This window comes from Haliotis rufescens, unplaced genomic scaffold (assembly GCF_023055435.1).
Source record: "Haliotis rufescens isolate VD_foot unplaced genomic scaffold, xgHalRufe1.0.p SCAF_26, whole genome shotgun sequence".
Lineage (NCBI taxonomy): Eukaryota > Metazoa > Mollusca > Gastropoda > Lepetellida > Haliotidae > Haliotis > Haliotis rufescens.
In genome coordinates, this window is record NW_025963957.1 from 3829398 (window position 1) to 3848953 (window position 19556).

General features: G+C 41.1%; 1 protein-coding gene across 5 annotated transcripts in view; it reads right to left on the reverse strand.

Moving 5' to 3' along the window:
• Positions 1 to 19556, reverse strand: part of LOC124115246 (cGMP-inhibited 3',5'-cyclic phosphodiesterase A-like) — a 203995-nt gene that overhangs the window by 36234 nt on the left and 148205 nt on the right. Inside the window, exon 1 of one of the 5 annotated variants that reach the window (XM_046476176.2) lies at positions 12759 to 13678. The exons of the other annotated variants lie outside the window; for them this stretch is intronic. Coding sequence (XP_046332132.1) covers positions 12759 to 12872 — 114 coding nt within the window. The 5' untranslated portion in view covers positions 12873 to 13678. Of the gene's footprint in view, positions 1 to 12758; positions 13679 to 19556 lie in introns of those variants that run through there. 5 annotated transcript variants of the gene reach the window in all.

Below are 19556 nucleotides of genomic sequence, written 5' to 3' on the forward strand. Positions count from 1 at the left end.
TAACACTGTATTAACATTGTACTTCATCCAGGCCATAAAACTTTAAAGTCACATTCTCCATTCATCTATCACTGGTCATATTTATATTCTGTATTAAGTGCCCTGCTATAATAAGTACCCCCTGAGACCAACCTTTAGGTCAATATTAAGTGATTTCTACAAGCACCTGTTCAAAGACCCAAACTTTACATGGCAGTCCATATTTGTGTGTGCATATAACACATTCTTTACAGACAGTGGCAGCACAGAACGGGTATATTGCCCGAGAAACTATTATTAATTTGTTTTTAGTTTCATCCATGTTTGAACTATGTTTCTTCACTACCGCTTAATCTCTGAATCCCCTTTGTCAGTTTTTTGAGAGCCCAGGGCAGTTATTACAGCAATAGGTCACACTGCAAGATGTTGTCAAGGTGATTCTCAGGGGACGGAAAGATGAAGCTGTTCTGAACATTTGACATTTGTGTTGGCATCATCACATACATGTCTGACCATTTCGCAGGTCATGTTACTTGAATGTCACAGAAACACCTTCTGGGGAAATGTTGCCGTACATGTCACAAAATTTTAAAAACAGTAAAAACATATTCTACTATCTTGAGCTTTCCTGAAATCGGAGAAGAACCTATTTCAATGGCCTGATCTCAAGAACATTAATCCTTCCTATGTCTTACTTCTCCCAGTAGGATTTAGCAAGTGCCCCTGTTCGAAATAGGAGTGAATATAATCCTCTCAGTTGACATTTACTTTCTTGATCAACATTTTTCCATCTAATTTGACTGAAAAACAGGATATAAGTATAATGTGACATACATAAAATTGGGATGGTTAGCACCAAACTTGGAGATGACCTTGACATTCAGAATCTCAAAGTTACTTCCATAATGTCTTAACCAATTCAGTCAATTCTACATTTTCAATTCACTGCTGGTAGTACAGTCAACTACGTTTATAACGAACTGACCGATATAACGAACTTATTTATTAGTCCCAGCCATTTGTTGTATATATGCTGTATATATACTTATAACGAACTACGGTTATTACAAACTAAAATTAGTGGTCACTTTGAGTTGGTTATAACCGTAGTTTACTGTACAAGAGTATATATCGAAATGGTTGTTTCATTTCACAGTAAGTTTTAATGCTACAGTGTACAGCAGCATCACATTTAACCTGTTTCTTATTAAGGAAACATTTTCTGGTTCACATGAATTTCTTGTACTTACACAGGCTAGGCCATTCATAATTAGACTGAATACATATGGAGTAGAGTTGACAAAGGCGTTACATTGGAACAGATAGTTGTATTCATCAATAGCAGATGAGTGAGTGAGTGAGTTTGGTTTTATGCCGCTTTTAGCAATATTCCAGCAATATCACGGCAGGGGACACTAGAAATGGGCTTCACACATTGTACCCATGTCAGGAATCGAACCCAGGTCTTCGGCGTGACGAGTGAACACTTTAACCCAAGGCTACCCGACCGCCCAAAATAGCAGATAAAACAAAAAGAGGGTCCTTTCTCCACTTGGTTTACCATTCCAACGGTCTGTTTCTACAGCGAGGAGTGAGTATGGTTTTATGCAACTTGGGACACCAGAAATGGGCTTCACACATTGTACCCATGTAAGTAAGTGAACTCGGGTCTTCAGCGTGATGAGCGAACACTTAAACCACTAGGCTACCCGACTGCCCCCTTGTCTCTACAGGTAGATCGTGATTACATGTTCAAAATGCTTTTACTACCCATAGGGTTAGAAATAACCGAGTTCATAAATATTGTATGTGCATTCCTGCAAATATAACTTCTCACGCACCAGTGCACTGTTTCCACTCCTCCGGACGGCATTGTTGCGACATTCAAATGTCATTGTGATGTTAGGATGGAATGTGGTCACACTACAAATGACGTCATAGCTGAAGATTGTTCAAGTCATTCGACAAATTGTGGTTTTCTATGACAGTGGCGGTGATCAGTGCATTTTTTTGTCAAGGGGAGCTCAAAAGAATTAAGAAATAATGGGAAATACAGACATTATTACAGTGTCAGTGTCATATTGATTTTATGAAACTGGTGTAAGAATTCAAGTATCATCCTCGCTCAGGAGTTACAAGAATTCTGACACTCATTTCATAAAACCAGTATGACAGTCACATTGCTCGTATGATAATCTCTATAACCGATGACAGTGGGGACAGACTAAGCCAATTTAGGAAGCAATCTTACAGATTCTGTGTATTTGTGATCCTTGATGACATGATACAAGTACCTTTTTGTAAGATCGGGTATCAATGACGATACACTCTATTTTCAGACAGTATCTCAATCATTCGCCACTGTTGTATTATTAGACACAAATTACAGAGTATGATTTGTTTGGACCTGAATTCATTCCCTCCGATTCTGAAATGTTTACAAAGATCTGTCTTTTCTAACATACATTCAAACATAATCAGAAGAATTTCTAGTTGTTTATTATGCTTACAATACTGTTGATCATTTATAATTCAAAATATATTTTTTAATCCACAGCAAGCAGGTATTGCTAGCAGCTGAACATGTGCCTGACATCATCAACAATATTGATACTGGTGCTTCATGAGAATCTAGCAGAGGACTGTATGCTCTGGTTACAAGCACCAACAATACATAGTCCCCAGTTAGTATGACAAGTTGTATACCTGCTGACAATACCTGGATCTATAAACCGATCTCACTGCACTCAATGTATACTACACTTAAACAACAATCCATATAGACTGGGAACCCATGCAAAGCTTGGGAGCTTGCTTCACACACTGCCACTCACCAGGAGTGAGAGGGCGAGAATGGTTTTACGACGCTTTTAGCAATATTCCAGCAATATCACGGTGGGGAACACCAGAAATGGGCTTCACACTTTGTACCCAAGTGGGGAATCGAACCCAGGCCTTCAGTGTGATGAGAGAGAGACAGAAAGAGAGAGTGGTCGACAGACAGAGGGGGGAGAACGAGAGTGAGAGAGGAGAGAGAGAGGGGGAGAGAGAGAGAGAGTGAGAGAGGAGAGAGGGGGAGAGAGAGTGAGAGAAGAGAGAGTGAGAGAGAGAGGGGAGAGAGAGAGTGAGAGAAGAGAGAGAGAGGGGGAGAAAGAGAGAGAGAGGAGAGAGAGAGGGGGAGAGAGGGGGAGAGAGAGAGAGTGAGAGAGGAGAGAGGGGGAGAGAGAGTGAGAGAAGAGAGGAGGAGAGAGAGAGTGAGAGAGGAGAGAGAGAGGGGGAGAGAGGGGGAGAGAGAGAGTGAGAGAGGAGAGAGAGAGGGGGAGAGAGAGAGTGAGAGAGGAGAGAGAGAGGGGAGAGAGAGAGGGGGAGAGAGAGAGTGAGAGAGGAGAGAGAGAGAGGGGAGAGAGAGAGGGGGAGAGAGAGAGAGAGGAGAGAGAGAGAGAGAGAGGAGAGAGAGAGTGAGAGAGAGAGAGTGAGAGAGAGAGGGAGAGAGAGAGAGAGGAGAGAGAGAGTGAGAGAGGAAAGAGAGAGAGAGAGAGAGAGAGAGAGAAAGAGAGATGGGTGTGATGAGAAATCCTCCATGTTATTAAACAGACCACTGAGGCTGCACTCAGCAAGTTGACGTGGGCTTAGAACATAAACTAATTGAACATCCTCGAACTGACAGCTTGAATGTTCACATTCAGTCTTAGATGTAGTCTTTTTACCTCGTAACAAAAACCTCCTACCCATTACCACAATGGTGGCTGGAAATGTACCTGCTTTGTAGTGCATAATTTACTTCACCAGAATCTGTAAACACGCTTTCTAATGATCAGAAAAAGTTCCACGATTGCAGACCACAACAATACACATTACACAATCACAAAGTGGTCTCGATCGTATAAAAGGGGACATTCTCACATCATTAAAGTCAAAAAGCCTGTTAGCAACGCATCAAATTTAACAAGAGGATAAAAAAGGTAATTTTTCACTAAAGAGGAGTTTTCCCAACCTCACAAATGTACATTAAATTAGAAGCAAATTTGACAGAGCGGTTCCAGCATACACTCCACTGCAACTCAGGTTCCATCCCGGACCTCAAGAACTAAGAGCCATTAGCATTATAATGTCAGAGTTGGTTCCTTAACCAGGAGACATTATTGATGTAGCAATTGTGGGACTTCCTGAAGCTGACGTGTGACCAGGACATCACCGCTAACGACCAGCCCCTGCGATGGAAGTCAATCAGTTGCTCCCCTCCATCAATCACGTCAACACCACTCCAGCCTCAACAGCCTTCATCAGGTTGAGATGTGTTGCTACAGTCTTGTTGATTCTGATCTCTTCCTTGATGTCTTTTAAGGACAACAAGTAAAAGCTAATCAACCTGACAAAGGTTAAAGGTAATCATGTCGTGTTGTTAAATATGAAGGATCATATTACAGTGGCAAGCAAGTACTAAAGCTGGAATATTGCGGAGTGCGGCGTTAAACAACAAACAAACACACAGTTAAAAATCACAACTAAAGGCTGCTACGATAACACAATCTCTGACATTCCCTCAACAATAATCAAAGTATTACATTAAGCACCCTACAGGTGTTACTTCTCATCATGCTTGGTGAATCTCTAGTCTGACTATGATATTGTCAAATTATTGATTCATATTCCAGCAGACATCAAAACAGTCGTCATCAGTAGTGATACAGGCCCTTTGAAATGTTCTCATGGTTGACCAAATTTTCCATATATATCAAATTTAAAAAAAATGAATTAACAAAGCAGAACCAGTTTCTATTTCCCATCATTCAACAGTTGTGGGTTGAAGTATTGACCTGGACATTCTGTGAGGTAAATTTCATGTCAAATATATGCCATCAATCAATGTATGTAAAACTCAAACCATGTCCCACTAAGAAAACAAATAACTGTGTGTGTGTGTGTGTGTGTGTGTGTGTGTGTGTGTGTGTGTGTGCGTGTGCGTGTGCGTGTTTGTTGTTTAACAACAATATATAAAGATACTTCTATCAGAACTTACAGAGATCAAGACACATATACAAGAGATACCTATCTTTACATAGATACAAGATAATTAGCTGAGGAGACCATGCTTGTTGTCAGAGGCAACTAACAGGATCAGGTGGTCAGGCTCAATGAATTGGACCTGTCATGCATGTCATTGTATCCCAATTGCATGGATCCATTCACATATCAATCATTGGATTGTCTGGTCCAGACTGGTCCAGTTATGTACAGACCGCCTTCATATAGCTGAAATATCGGTGAGTGCGGCATTAAACAACAAACAAACAAACATAGATGCACGGCAGTCTCTCTATGATGGTTCATGCCTCGCTGAACTCACGACAACTCAAAGTGAATTCTTTAATACTCATTCGAAGCATAAATACCTCAAACCATATCCACAGTATTTATTTTTGTCAATACAAGCACTGGGCACTGTGTTGAATACATTGCTCTGAGCCAGCCTAATATAGCCCTGCAACACTACCACTGTCTGCCATGGGCTCCCTGACACCCTATGGCGCAGACAGTACAACCACCAAACTCAATTAATTCTGACAAGCCACAACACACAGCTGTCAAGTTGCAGTCCACTGGCCAATCAACACCTGTCTTTTACAGAGCATTAAGTACATTCCAAATCCTTGACCTCAACACTTCCATTGTCTCACAGACAATCAGGCCAGTGACTAAATACCAATACTTACATACACCAATTCCATATCCTTGTCTCACAGACAATCAGGCCAGAGACTAAATACCAATATTTACATACACCAATTCCATATTCTTGTCTCACAGACAATCAGGCCAGTGCCTTAAATACTAATATTTACATACACCAATTCCATATCCCTGTCTTACAGACAATCAGGCCAGTGCCTTAATACCAATACTTACATACACCAATTCCATATTCTTGTCTTACAGACAATCAGGCCAGAGACTAAATACCAATATTTACAGACACCAATTCCATATTCTTGTCTCACAGACAATCAGGCCAGTGCCTAAAATACTAATATTTACATACACCAATTCCATATCCCTGTCTTACAGACAATCAGGCCAGTGCCTAAAATACTAATATTTACATACACCAATTCCATATCCCTGTCTTACAGACAATCAGGCCAGTGCCTAAAATACTAATATTTACATACACCAATTCCATATCCCTGTCTTACAGACAATCAGGCCAGAGACTAAAATACCAACATTTACATACACCAATTCCATATTCTTGTCTCACAGACAATCAGGCCAGAGACTAAAATACCAACATTTACATACACCAATTCCATTACAGTCTCCCGTAAGTGAGAAGTATACAAAAGCGAGGATTCTTTTATCTATGATAAAACTGGGAAACCAACTGGAATCGACTTACTGAGTTAATAATCGAACCCAATGACATCTTCCACCATCAATTACAATTTGCATTTAGATTGCATGAAAACTTGCTTTTCAAGTGCTGCAGCTGGAGAAATCAGTCAGATGTTGGATTATTAGCCTGTCGGCGCCCATGTTATGCATGAATTAATATCTCCTGAAATCTATCAGATACTCAAACATGGCCATAGTGCTGTGTTTGACAAACTGAAAAGATATCACAGCCATTTCAGAATGAACTCATGATCAGAAATTAAAAGCTCTCTCAACGTATCACATGGAACAAGGCCACTCCAGTAAGGGTTTCCGATAAAATTCTATTACAGTAAGTGAGTGAATATTGTTTTGTGCCACACACAGCAAAATTCCATTGACTGACACAAAAAATGAGCTTTATATAAAATGCTCATATGGGGCATCAAAACCTAGGTCTTCAGCTTGACAAGTTAATACTTTAACCACTAGACTACCTAACTGCCGAACTCTGTCCGTCATACAGACCCTGAAACAAATACATCCAATACAGCCCATGCAAGTCTATAATGTTTGGCAAGTCTTGATTACTGCAGTATCAGTATCTGAAAATGAAGAAAGTCTCTGGGCTCCTTTTTATCTTATTTGATAACTATAATTTAACAACTGTTTTTTCTGTGAAATATGTTCATTTCAGAGACTAGTTGTTAGTCTAGCTGAACTCAATCGAAGCAGTTAAGTTACAAAATAACAGAGACAGGTACAAGACCAAATGTTGGAGCTCATCACAAACATCTCCCTAAGAACTGATTCCTGATGTCAGAGACAAATGCACTGTCCAACAGTAATTATTAACTTTGCTATTAGGCCAAATAAGACATCGGAGGGGGTTTAATTAGTGAAGCATGTATGATTATATCAGAGCCTAACAGAATCAGATCCAGTTCCATATAAACATCTCAAAGTTCTACATGCAGCACTGAACAGGATTTGACATTTTAACCTGAGAATCAATCCACCCTCACATTTCGCCCACATGCCCAAAGTAAATATGTCAGTGACATTTGGCCATCATCCTTTTCTGGCCATTCTGACTTTCAACAAATTTCATTCCCATATACAATTACCTGTAGAATAAAACAAGAGAAGTGTATTTTTTGCCGTCTTATGACACCATCACAAAGACCTGCTACAATGATGTAGATGTAGTGTGACGCACATGGAAAGAAAACCTTGGACAGAATTTCTAGAAATAAACACCTTGAAAGGAATGGCCATAAATAGATGTTGAGAGTACGTCAATGCACTGACAGTAATGGCCGGCTCCATCAGCTCGAGTTTACCATGAACCTAGGGATCCTTGCCTCTAAGACTCGCCATTCTGAGGATCACCCTGATCACATGGACTGCAGTAAAACCGACAGAGTTTTGTTAACGGGTGATCTGGTCACCCTAATCAGTTCCCTACCCTAACTCAGACAGATGCATAGGAAATCAAAATGGGAGCTATGACAGTGACTCATACGCTCCATTAAGGAAGTCATAAGCTGGGGTTGTTAACCGTTAGTTTTATTATTTGTTTTACTCATAAGCTCTCATAATCCACCAGGACTAGGGTGAAAGGAAAGATGATGAGATGGATTTCTAAAATATCTAGTCCATACCCACCCCATACACACCAAAATGCACCTTCGCAATGCTTGTTTATTCACTGGCCTTCATTAAATATTAATAATATTTATAATACATTTGGAGTGAATATAAATTGATAATGATTCATCAGCATGTCATAACTGGAGAATGGTTACACAATGCCTTGCTGTTGTGAGTGAGTATGGTTTTACATCGCTTTTAGCAATATTCCAGCAATATCATGGCAAGGGGACATCGGGAAATGGGGTCACACATTGTACCCATGTGGGGATGCTGTTCTGTAGTGTCACGGTGAACACGGTGAACACGGTGAATTTAATCTTGCATTTTGTAACTGAATTCATCCTACCAGGGATCGATTTCGCTGCCCAAACTGCACCAGTGCAGGTATTTTATTGCTTGTGCAGGAAACTTATATTTCCAGTACCCATTTAGTACAGATAACTACATATAGATTTCCCCAAAAGTGACCGCCCAGGGTGGCCAGATTAACAGGGTCCTTACAAACTAGGTCTCACTTTACATGCATAATGTCAAATTATAATTATCATTCATATGAAATTAAATCAAATAAAAATAATAAAAATTATTATTTATCTTTGAAATGAAAGTATCTGAAGTTCTGTGTTTGTTTAATTATCTTATGATATATGATAGAGAGGAGCCAGAGAATCTCTTCAGTTTCACACATTGATACTGAAGAAATCTAGACTTGCCAAACTTCACCCGACTTTGTAGGATTTCTTAATAATTAGTTTGAAGTCTGTATGAGTGACTCCCTACATGTGTAATTTATAGAGGCCATACAGCTATCCAAAAAGCTATAACTAAAACTACCAATACTTTGTACGCCGCTTTTAGCACTATTCCGGCAATATCACAGCGGGGGACACCAGAAATGGGCTTCACACATTGTACCCATGTCGGGAATCGAACCCGGGTCTTCAGCATGACGAGCGAACGCTTTAACCACTAGGCTACCCGACTACCCCCCTGATGAAGGAGTAAGCATAGACTCCAAAACATTGTGTTACTCATAATAAAGAAGTTGACATCCATAAATTCTCTTCCAGTGAACAACATACCTGTCAGTCTTCTATTACTTCCATATACCAACAAAGCACGGTCATATTTCACACATCTTACCTCATCCCTACATGCAACTGAAACAAAGCACCATCATACCTGGCACTGAGGAACGAAGTCATTTGCAATATCACAATCTGTACTATGTACTCTCACGCTCAATCTTTAATGAACTTGCCTCAAGCATCAACCAACATGCCGACACATGGCTTGCAATTTTACGTAATTGGATAATTAAGTGTAATAGATCCACAATTGCCATACTGCTGTTCTGGATCTATGGGAAAATACTCTCGAACTTCCTGCATACAAACCAGGACTCTTTCCAGTGAACAGTTGACTTGCCTTTGCATGTGTCTGTGGTGGGGGCCACTAGTGAGGTAGTACACTCACCTTTTGTGAACACCTGGCGTCATCACTACAGTAAACTATGTTAATAATGAACACGCTTATAACGAACTGACCGATATAACAAACTTTTTTTCTAGTCCCGGACATTTGTTGTATGTATACTGTATATATACTTATAATGAACTACAGTTATTATGAACTAAAAATAGTGGTCCCTTTGAGTTCGCTATAACCGTAGTTTACAGTATTTGATAGTTATTCATAAACACATACTCATGATATAGTCCGAATTGTACAGTCAATTCTGCTTTCAGGAAATATTTCTTCCGATTATGGAAATGTTTTTTTGTTTTTTTTCCACATTGTCAGAAAAGTAGTGGCATGTGATTCAGAATGACCTTTCATGGTGCTTCAGACTCCCAACAAAATAATCCAATAACTCCTGGGACTTTGAATACCTTGGATTAAACCACATGAATCAAAGTCCCAGAAAGATGATGTGAGATTAAATCACATCACATGAATCAAGTCCCATATAGAGGAGGTGAGACCACATGAATCAAAGTCACATATAGAGGAGGTGAGACCACATGAATCAAAGTCCAAGATAGAGGAGGTGGGACCACATGAATCAAGTCCCAGATAGAGGAGGTGGGACCACATGAATCAAGTCCCAGATAGAGGAGGTGGGACCACATGAATCAAGTCCAAGATAGAGGTGGTGGGACCACATGAATCAAAGTCACATATAGAGGAGGTGAGACCACAGGAATCAAAGTCACATATAAAGGAGGTGAGACCACATGAATCAAAGTCACATATAGAGGAGGTGAGACCACATGAATCAAAGTCCCATATAGAGGAGGTGAGACCACATGAATCAAAGTCACATATAGAGGAGGTGAGACCACATGAATCAAAGTCACATATAGAGGAGGTGAGACCACATGAATCAAAGTCCAAGATAGAGGAGGTGGGACCACATGAATCAAGTCCCAGAAGGAGGGAAGGTGAGACCACATGAATCAAGTCCCAGATAGGGAGGTGAGACCACATGAATCAAAGTCCCATATAGAGGAGGTGAGACCACATGAATCAAAGTCACATATAGAGGAGGTGAGACCACATGAATCAAAGTCACATATAGAGGAGGTGAGACCACATGAATCAAAGTCCAAGATAGAGGAGGTGGGACCACATGAATCAAGTCCCAGATAGAGGAGGTTGGACCACATGAATCAAAGTCCCAGATAGAGGAGGTGGGACCACATGAATCAAAGTCCCAGATAGAGGAGGTGAGACCACATGAATCAAAGTCCAAGATAGAGGAGGCGGGACCACATGAATCAAGTCCCAGATAGAGGAGGTGGGACCACATGATTCAAAGTCCAAGATAGAGGAGGTGGGACCACATGAATCAAAGTCCAAGATAGAGGAGGTGAGACCACATGAATCAAAGTCCAAGATAGAGGAGGCGGGACCACATGAATCAAGTCCCAGATAGAGGAGGTGGGACCACATGAATCAAGTCCCAGATAGAGGAGGCGGGACCACATGAATCAAAGTCCAAGATAGAGGAGGTGGGACCACATGAATCAAGTCCCAGATAGAGGAGGTGGGACCACATGAATCAAAGTCCCAGATAGAGGAGGTGAGACCAAATGAAAGTCCCAGATAGAGGAGGTGAGACCACATGAATCAAGTCCCAGATAGAGGAGGCAGGACCACATGAATCAAAGTCCCAGATAGAGGAGGTGAGACCAAATGAAAGTCCCAGATAGAGGAGGTGAGACCACATGAATCAAGTCCCAGATAGAGGAGGCGGGACCACATGAATCAAGTCCCTTATAGAGGAGGCGGGACCACATGAATCAAGTCCCAGATAGAGGAGGTGAGACCACATGAATCAAAGTCCCAGATAGAGGAGGCGGGACCACATGAATCAAGTCCCAGACAGAGGAGGTGAGGCCACATGAATCAAGTCCCAGATAGAGGAGGCGGGACCACATGAATCAAGTCCCTTATAGAGGAGGCGGGACCACATGAATCAAGTCCCAGACAGAGGAGGTGAGGCCACATGAATCAAGTCCCAGACAGAGGAGGTTGAGAAGGGGATGCTAGAGTTGAGAAGGGGATGCTAGAGTTGAGATGGGGATGCTAGAGTTGAGAAGGGGATGCTAGAGTTGAGATGGGGATGCTAGAGTTGAGAAGGGGATGCTAGAGTTGAGATGGAGATTCTAGAGTTGAGATATGGGATAAGAAGAGGATGCTTGTCATTTCTGTGGTGTGGTGTGGTGTGGTGTGGTGTGGTGTGGTGTGGTGTGGTGTGGTGTGGTGTGGTGTGGTGTGAAGTGAAGTGAAGTGAAGTGAAGTGAAGTGAAGTGAGTGAGTGAGTGAGTGAGTGACGTGAGTGAGTGAGTGAGAGTGAAGTGGAGTTAGTTGAAGTGAGTGAGTGAAGAGAGTGAGTGAGTGAGTGAAGTGAGGTGAGTGAGTGAGTGAGTGAGTGAGTGAGTGAGTGAGTGAGTGAGTGAGTGAGTGAGTGAGTGAGTGAGTGAGTGAGTGAGTGAGAGTGCTTTGATCAGCACTTCAGGGAGATTGCTGTCAGCGAAACTGAATGTGGGTAGAAAGGCCCCAGTTAATTATTCAGATCAGATTATGCCCCTTCCACACCCGTCCTCTGTGAGAGCATCACAGCTGAAATGTTTACAATGAACAGGAAACATCCCTTTTCAATTTCAAGGATTGATTTCTTCTGGTTGAAGCATTAAGCAATAAGGACTTTCCAGGTCAACCACGCTTCCTTCCAGTCTTAGCATAATCTTTTGTATGAACTAAACCAACATAAGGATAAAGTCAAGAATTCTATGACACACACATCTCATACTGAAACTAAACGTTTGAAGGTGACAATACGTTAAGCTGAGCCACCTGAATGACTATGAGATTGGCACAGCAACCATCAATACCTGAATGAATAATATGCAACTTTTAACATCTGAATGCCCAAGAAGCAACGTGACATGCAGGTGAAGGAACTGAAATAAGAGAATTTAGATCAAGTCTTAGTACCGAGTTCAACTAAAGCATGCAGCTTTGTGAAAAAGGAAGGGGTGACTCGTTCCTAAAAACATATACATATACTCTAAATAATCCAAATACAAGCAAGTTTTATTCTATTTCAAATTCTTCTAATCCTGTATGTTAGTCATTTTATTGTTAATATCATATATTATTAAACAAACATGTATTCTTTGCATCATATTCAAAGCATTAATTCATAATTACAACATCCCAGGGTTTCAGTGGTGCGGCCTTACCTCGCTGAGACTGCGATGTATGTACACTTTGCGTCGACATCGCCGACGGGGGTAGCGGTTGTCAAGCGCCCCCCCTAGGTCCTCCCCATCATCAGGCTCCATGGACATTGCCATCGGTTAACCTGATCAGTGCTCTTCACAAAAATACTTCTCCTTATCCCTAGAAATTTATCCACATCACTTGATATAAAACTCAGATCAGGTCGTTCACACACTTTTGATTTTCAGCAATTTCCACCCAATTTCAGTTTGGATTACACATCATACACTAAGTCAGTCACAGTGACCCTGGTACGATAGACAAGAAATGATTCCTGCCAAACCCTAGAACTGTTAAAACATTACATCAGAATAGGTAAACCAGTTTATCCCCTTGGAGCAATCACAACACATCCTCTAAGCCAATCCTCCAGCTAGGTTCGAATTTGTAACCCTGAGAACATCCTCATTGACAGAAAAAAGCATTATTCCCGGCGGACGTCCTCTATAATGTAGTCCTCACATCACCTCCTCCCAGCGGTCTCTACCTTGTACAGGTAAATCTGCCTACGAGCAGTGAGGATGCAGACCACGTCGGGATCTCACACAGCTGTGGACTTGCACCAAGGACTGATCCCACGTCTATAGTTGATCACAGATCAATGAGGAACACATTCTACTGGTATCTATTATGAGCTTTCATATGTCTTGGCGAACGAGCTGCACGCTCCGTCTTGGTCATCCCGCGCCCATGAAGTATCACAATCAATACCGTCACATACAATAGTCAGCCTGCATCATGTTGAAACAGCCACGTGCACAACAAATAACAATATCAACGGGAACATGGCACATCAGTCAAACATTAATGACGTATGTTAGTAAATGTGTCACACATGACCAGTTCAAATGAGAACTCCACATGTGTTTTTAACCCCTCACGTGACGGCCATCAGCCACTGCTGATTCTGTAACTCAGGTACACCGTGTGTATAAAACCATCTGCCATCTGTCCAGATGCATTGAAGGGAGAAATAGCTGCACATTATGGAGCAGTGTAGGAAGGCATTTTCAACAAGGATATCATGTGATACCATAATTATTACAGGGTTAAAGTACTTGAACAATGCAAGGCTAAACAGGATACTCTCTAAAACAGGCGGCTGTTCTGATAGCTGATTTAGCCAATCGTTATCTTCACTCCATCCCTGGGACACTACAACTAAGTCAGCGTGGAAGGACCAGCATCTACAGCAGGAGATAAAACCTCAGGAAAGTTGTTCCACAAGACTGACTTTCACACTATGTTCACACATAGTGGAGAATCATCCTTGTGATTTTGTGTGAAGCAACATCACAAATCATCCGATCATTCGCAACTGCTTATGACTGAACAAAAACAAGGAGAAATCACAATACATTATACAATATCCCCTTGTCGGTCATACATACCCTGAAACAGATACCTTATTCAACGTAATTAGCAACCCATTCTTATAAGCACCCATGGCGGTATCTGCAAAGCATGCACATAGTATCATTTGTAAGAGACATGCATATATCTCTAAGGGGTATAATATGGACACAGATCGTTTTCTGCGTTCACCAAACCACAAATTTCACAATCTTTCAATTCTGATTGTTAACCAAAATTGCATTCTAATAAGCACCCCCCTTTTCTAATTTGGAGAGCACCCTGGATGCTTATTATGTCAAATACGGTTTATCCAATACAGCCCATGCAAGTCTATAATATTTGCCAAGTCTAGATTACTACAGTATCTAAAAATGAATGGCCCCTTTTTATTATAATTTATAATAACTACAACTATAATCTAACAACTGTTTATTCTATAAAATATGTTCATTTAAGAGACTTGAAGTTTGCCTAGCTGGAACCCTGATGCATGCCAGAAATTAGACCAACATTTACAATCTGCAAATATATAATTCTGATAAAAACATTCAACTACATTTAAAGTGAAAAGAAGCCTAGTGACATGGTCGTCAGAACTTGTGGAAAAATCTAGACTTGCTTCATTTAGGGCTAAAGCATTACAGTGAGAGCTGGGCGGAAGGGACAATAATATGGATCAGGGACTGTGAGAGTAACTAGCCAGAAACCTATGATTGTGGGTTGTAATCCCTGGTTCAATCTGATTCTGATTCTGTAGGTTTGTCAGCACCATACCCATGCTCGTGGCTAAAGCATTACAGTGAGAGCTGGGCGGGAAGGACAATAATATGGATCAGTGACTGTGAGAGTAACTAGCCAGAAACCTATGATTGTGGGTTGTAATCCCTGGTTCAATCTGATTCTGATTCTGTAGGTTTGTCAGCACCATACCCATGCTCGTGGCTTCATCAAAGTGATAAACGTCTGAGACCCACATAACTTCGAGCTTTCCTCCCACATCAAGCCGCTGACACGCTGTGACATAACTGTAATACTCCGAAACACAATTTAACACTACTCACTAACTCAGTGAATCTTACTGGACAGGTGGTACACAAAATGTGATGAATCAATGTACATTATGATGATAATGTTTTATCGCTACATCTATGTGATGAGAGACTGCCGTAGGTGAAGTAGTCATCAACCTCTTCATCAATAAGGTCAGGGTGACAAGTAGGGCCCCGGGCTATGTAACAGACATCATTCACAGCTGACCTACAATTACACAGCAGTTTTCTTCTTTCTAAATAATTAGAAATAAACACACTGCAAGTGATTCCTTGGCATCTGATTGGTTAACCAAGCCATCTCTTTTGGGATTATGTGTCCCTACACTGAGAAAACAATGAGGTGACACCCACTAACGGACTACTCTTTCCTGATTGGTTGATAATCGAATGGGCGGGGCTTGTGGTGCATTATTGTGCTGAATGTCACAGATTTTGTATTGTTGTCAACAGATTTGTGTGTGTTAATGATCAAATATGTAGTCTGTGAAGTTATTATTATTGTTGATGTATGTATAATAGTGAGTGAGTGAGTGAGTGAGTGAGTTGGGTTTAACCCTGCTTTGAACTGTATTCCAGTTATATCATGGCGTGTCAGCTTAATGTGGGAGGAAAGTATGAAGTTGACACTTCGGTGAAACCAATGAGCACAGGTATGGTGCTGACAAACCTACAAACATAATCGGGGCAAACCCGGACTCGACCCCACGATGATAGGTTTATGGAGTGCCTAAGGGACAAAACTCTGCACAGCAAATTGTTGAGCCTCAGGCGACTGGGCCTCCCATGCCCCCTATTCACATCTTCCTGAGGCAAGGGAGTTAACTGACTTCAAAAGTCCTGGAGTTTCCACCCTTGCCAGACTTATCCTAATCAAAATCATGTAATGAAATCGACATCCGGTTCGTAAACTGTCATGCAGATTTTGGGTGATTGTAGGATTTGCAAAGCATTTGTACTGCCAACTCGGTGTCTACAGATATTTTCCAAATCTTTTCATGTTTTTAATCAAGGTGCTCACATGATTTGATGCACTTCGCGATGTAAGACACGTTATATCACAATATAAATCTTGATAATCGACCAGATGCTCTTGACTGGGCTCCGCCATATTGTTTGAAGCAAATGCAAGTGATATGAGAGGTGGAATCTGATTGGTCCATAACAGAGACATAAAAGAGACATAACTCGTAACAGCCACTGGTGGCGCTTAGTATGGATCGCACCCAGGAATTACAACCTAGTTCGGCAAGGGTGGAAACTTGACATTCATAGTCAGTTAACTCCCTTGCCTTGGGAAGATGCCTATTCATAAGAATTTATTTCTCAATATGGTTTTGCGTTTATGGAACTATAAATACAAGAAAAGATGTACACCTTGCATTACTCCATTGTACATATTAACAAAGCGTGCATTCTGTTTTTCACATTTATACATCCATAAACACAAAATACTGAAATCAATGCGTACATAATTATAACCAAAAATAAATAAAAGCATGTGATCAAAGCTTAATAAAAATAATCCTACACCAATACATTAGAGTAAGCATCAGGCTACTGACAACAACATTAAACAAAAGCTTAAGAAGTATTTTTTCTACACCAATACATTACAGCAAACATTAGGCTACTGACAGCAACAAAAAAAAATGCACTCTGGATAAAACACATCATATATACACCCAGATTCAGTTCAAGGCTCTTACACAAGGTGTTATGCATTACGTTGCATGTTAAACGGATATAAGATGCAAATTATGGCAAGCATGCATGTGCGCAGACTTCATCAGTGCTGTTGCTGTCAACGGGTAACCGTCATGAAGCACAATATATGGCCGTTTCACACGACATGTCGGAATACACCTTTGTCCTCACAGCATGGCCCTGAGCTGGGAAGAGCTCACTGGCCACATCAAAGATGACGGGGCCTCAAGGTATGGTTAAAAACTATTCAAAGTGAATTTGGGAAGAACTTTCACGCATATTGAATTAAACATGAATCACATTGTGAAGATGTGTATTTCAAGAGTATGGAGATATTTGACATTGTTTATATCACAAGACTTTGCTTATTGCAGTATAGTGCTTCCCTTCATCTAGTCAGTAATTAGGTCAACTTTTATAATGTTAATGATTCCATATATTCTGTAAACCACCATCAATAAATATTTCCTTAAAGTGAATAGGTCTTCAGCAACCCATGCTTGTCGTAAAAGGCAACTATGCTTGTGGTAAGAGGAGACTAGTGGGATCGGGTGGTCAGGCTCGCTAGCTTGGTTGATGCATGTCGTCATATCCCATTGCGTGGATCGATGCTCATGATGTCAATCACTGGATTGTGTGGTCCAGACATGATTATTTACAGACTGCTGTCATATAGCTGGAATATTGTTGAGTGCGGCATTAAACAACAAACAAAGAAATTAAAGTGTAGAAGATGGGTTTAACTCCACTTGGAACAGTATAAAAGTATATCAGTATTTCAGTAATATCACAGCATAAAAGATGGTGAGGTGAGGTGAAATTGGGTTTAACGTCGCGCTCAAGATTATTGCACTTATATAGCGAAGTGCATGCACGTGTATGTGTGTGTGGCTGCTTGTACTAGTCCGGACTGATGCCGATTTATAGTGCTAGCTCACTGAGATACCATGCCGCAGTGTAACATGAATACCCCACTCAGACACAGTATACTGACTCCGAGCCGACCAGTCCTTGTTTTAGCCCCTTAATGCCGAGCGCCAGACAGGGTAACAACAAGTACGATCTTTTAACGTCTTTTGGTATGACGCGGCCCGGGATCGAACCCAGGACCTTCCGCTCTCCGGGCGGACGCTCTACCACAGCATAAAAGAGATGTACAAATGCGGATAAAGCATTTTGGAAACACTTTGGTTGCATTCTGGGACCACAATATGTTTAACAGATCCCATATAAAGCTTGCAAAGGAACTGTTTCATATGCTTCAAGATGGTGGAATATGGTTTATATGAATATGGGATTTGAACACAGGTCCCTCAGACCCTGGCGTGACCAAGGGACACAACTCTACATGGCACACTGCAGACACTTGCACGACTGGCCCTGACAATAAAAATGTTGCAGTATCTGGGGACCGAGTGTCCTCCCTGAAACCAGGACAGCTAGGAAATGGGAAGCAAGTAGTTACTATAGGAACAACATACAGCTGGATCAGAGCTCATGATATCAGTTTTTTCACAGGCTGCGGTCATATAGCTGGAACACTGCTGAGAGCCGCATCAAACAACAAACAAACTTCAGCCCCATACCTCCCCATATAAGGCAGTCTTAGCACTGGTGTGCGGACCAAGAGTGTTACATACTTAACAATTTGATGTCAAACGACCAAATGACCAAAGATTTAAATTGACCAAGAATACATGTGCAACAATTAAGACATACACTGATCATTACTTTATAAAATCCTGTTTATTATTCTTTCTTTCTTTGTTTAACACTACACTCAGCAATATTCCAGCTATATGACAATCCAGTGATTGACACCATGAGCATCGATCCACGAGTCTGAAATTTATTTATCACATAGACTGCCAGACATTCCTCTCTTAGTCTTGCCATATTTGGAGCAGTTGGTCAAACGATCACACTGATCATCACACTAATGCACAGGTTTGAATCCCTAATGGGTTCAACTTTGGCCATTTTTTCTCTGCTATTGTGCCATTTATGCCAAATGGAATCTGTTATGGTGAATAATCGAGGATGGTTATGCTTTAGCGTTTACGTTTAATATTTCCAAAAAAATTACCCAAATGTCCTTATTTTCTCACTCTCCAACTCCTGTCGCAACTGTTATACAATGTTTTAATTGTCATTTTTTAAAACTTCAAAGAGGGAGAAATGTGACCCTGTAGTGGCAATGAGCAGCTCTGACAAGCCTGTCCTTGGAACCAGGAAGTATATCATCGGGCCATCCCGGACAACCTCCAGCATCTTGGAGGCCAGGAAGCTCCGCTGTCAGCCACATCTAGCCAGCATGTCAACATTCACTTGACAGTTCCGCTCTCCGCCCACTGTCAGCGAGAGTTGGCCAGTTCGGCAGAGCGGAACAGACATTCTGTTACATATGCATGTTTTTCTGGTAATTAAACCAACTATCCCATCTATAGATGTTCCACGAATAACTGAACGTTAATGCAAAACATGGACATTTTTTCATACTCTTAATTAATGATAATAATGATAGCTTTTAATCTGTTTAATTAATAATAATCAAAGATGCTTACAAAGAACCAAGAAGGCATGGGATAGCATTCTACAACACTGTATCTGTTAGGACTTTTTTGAGTCAAATATGAAATAACATTA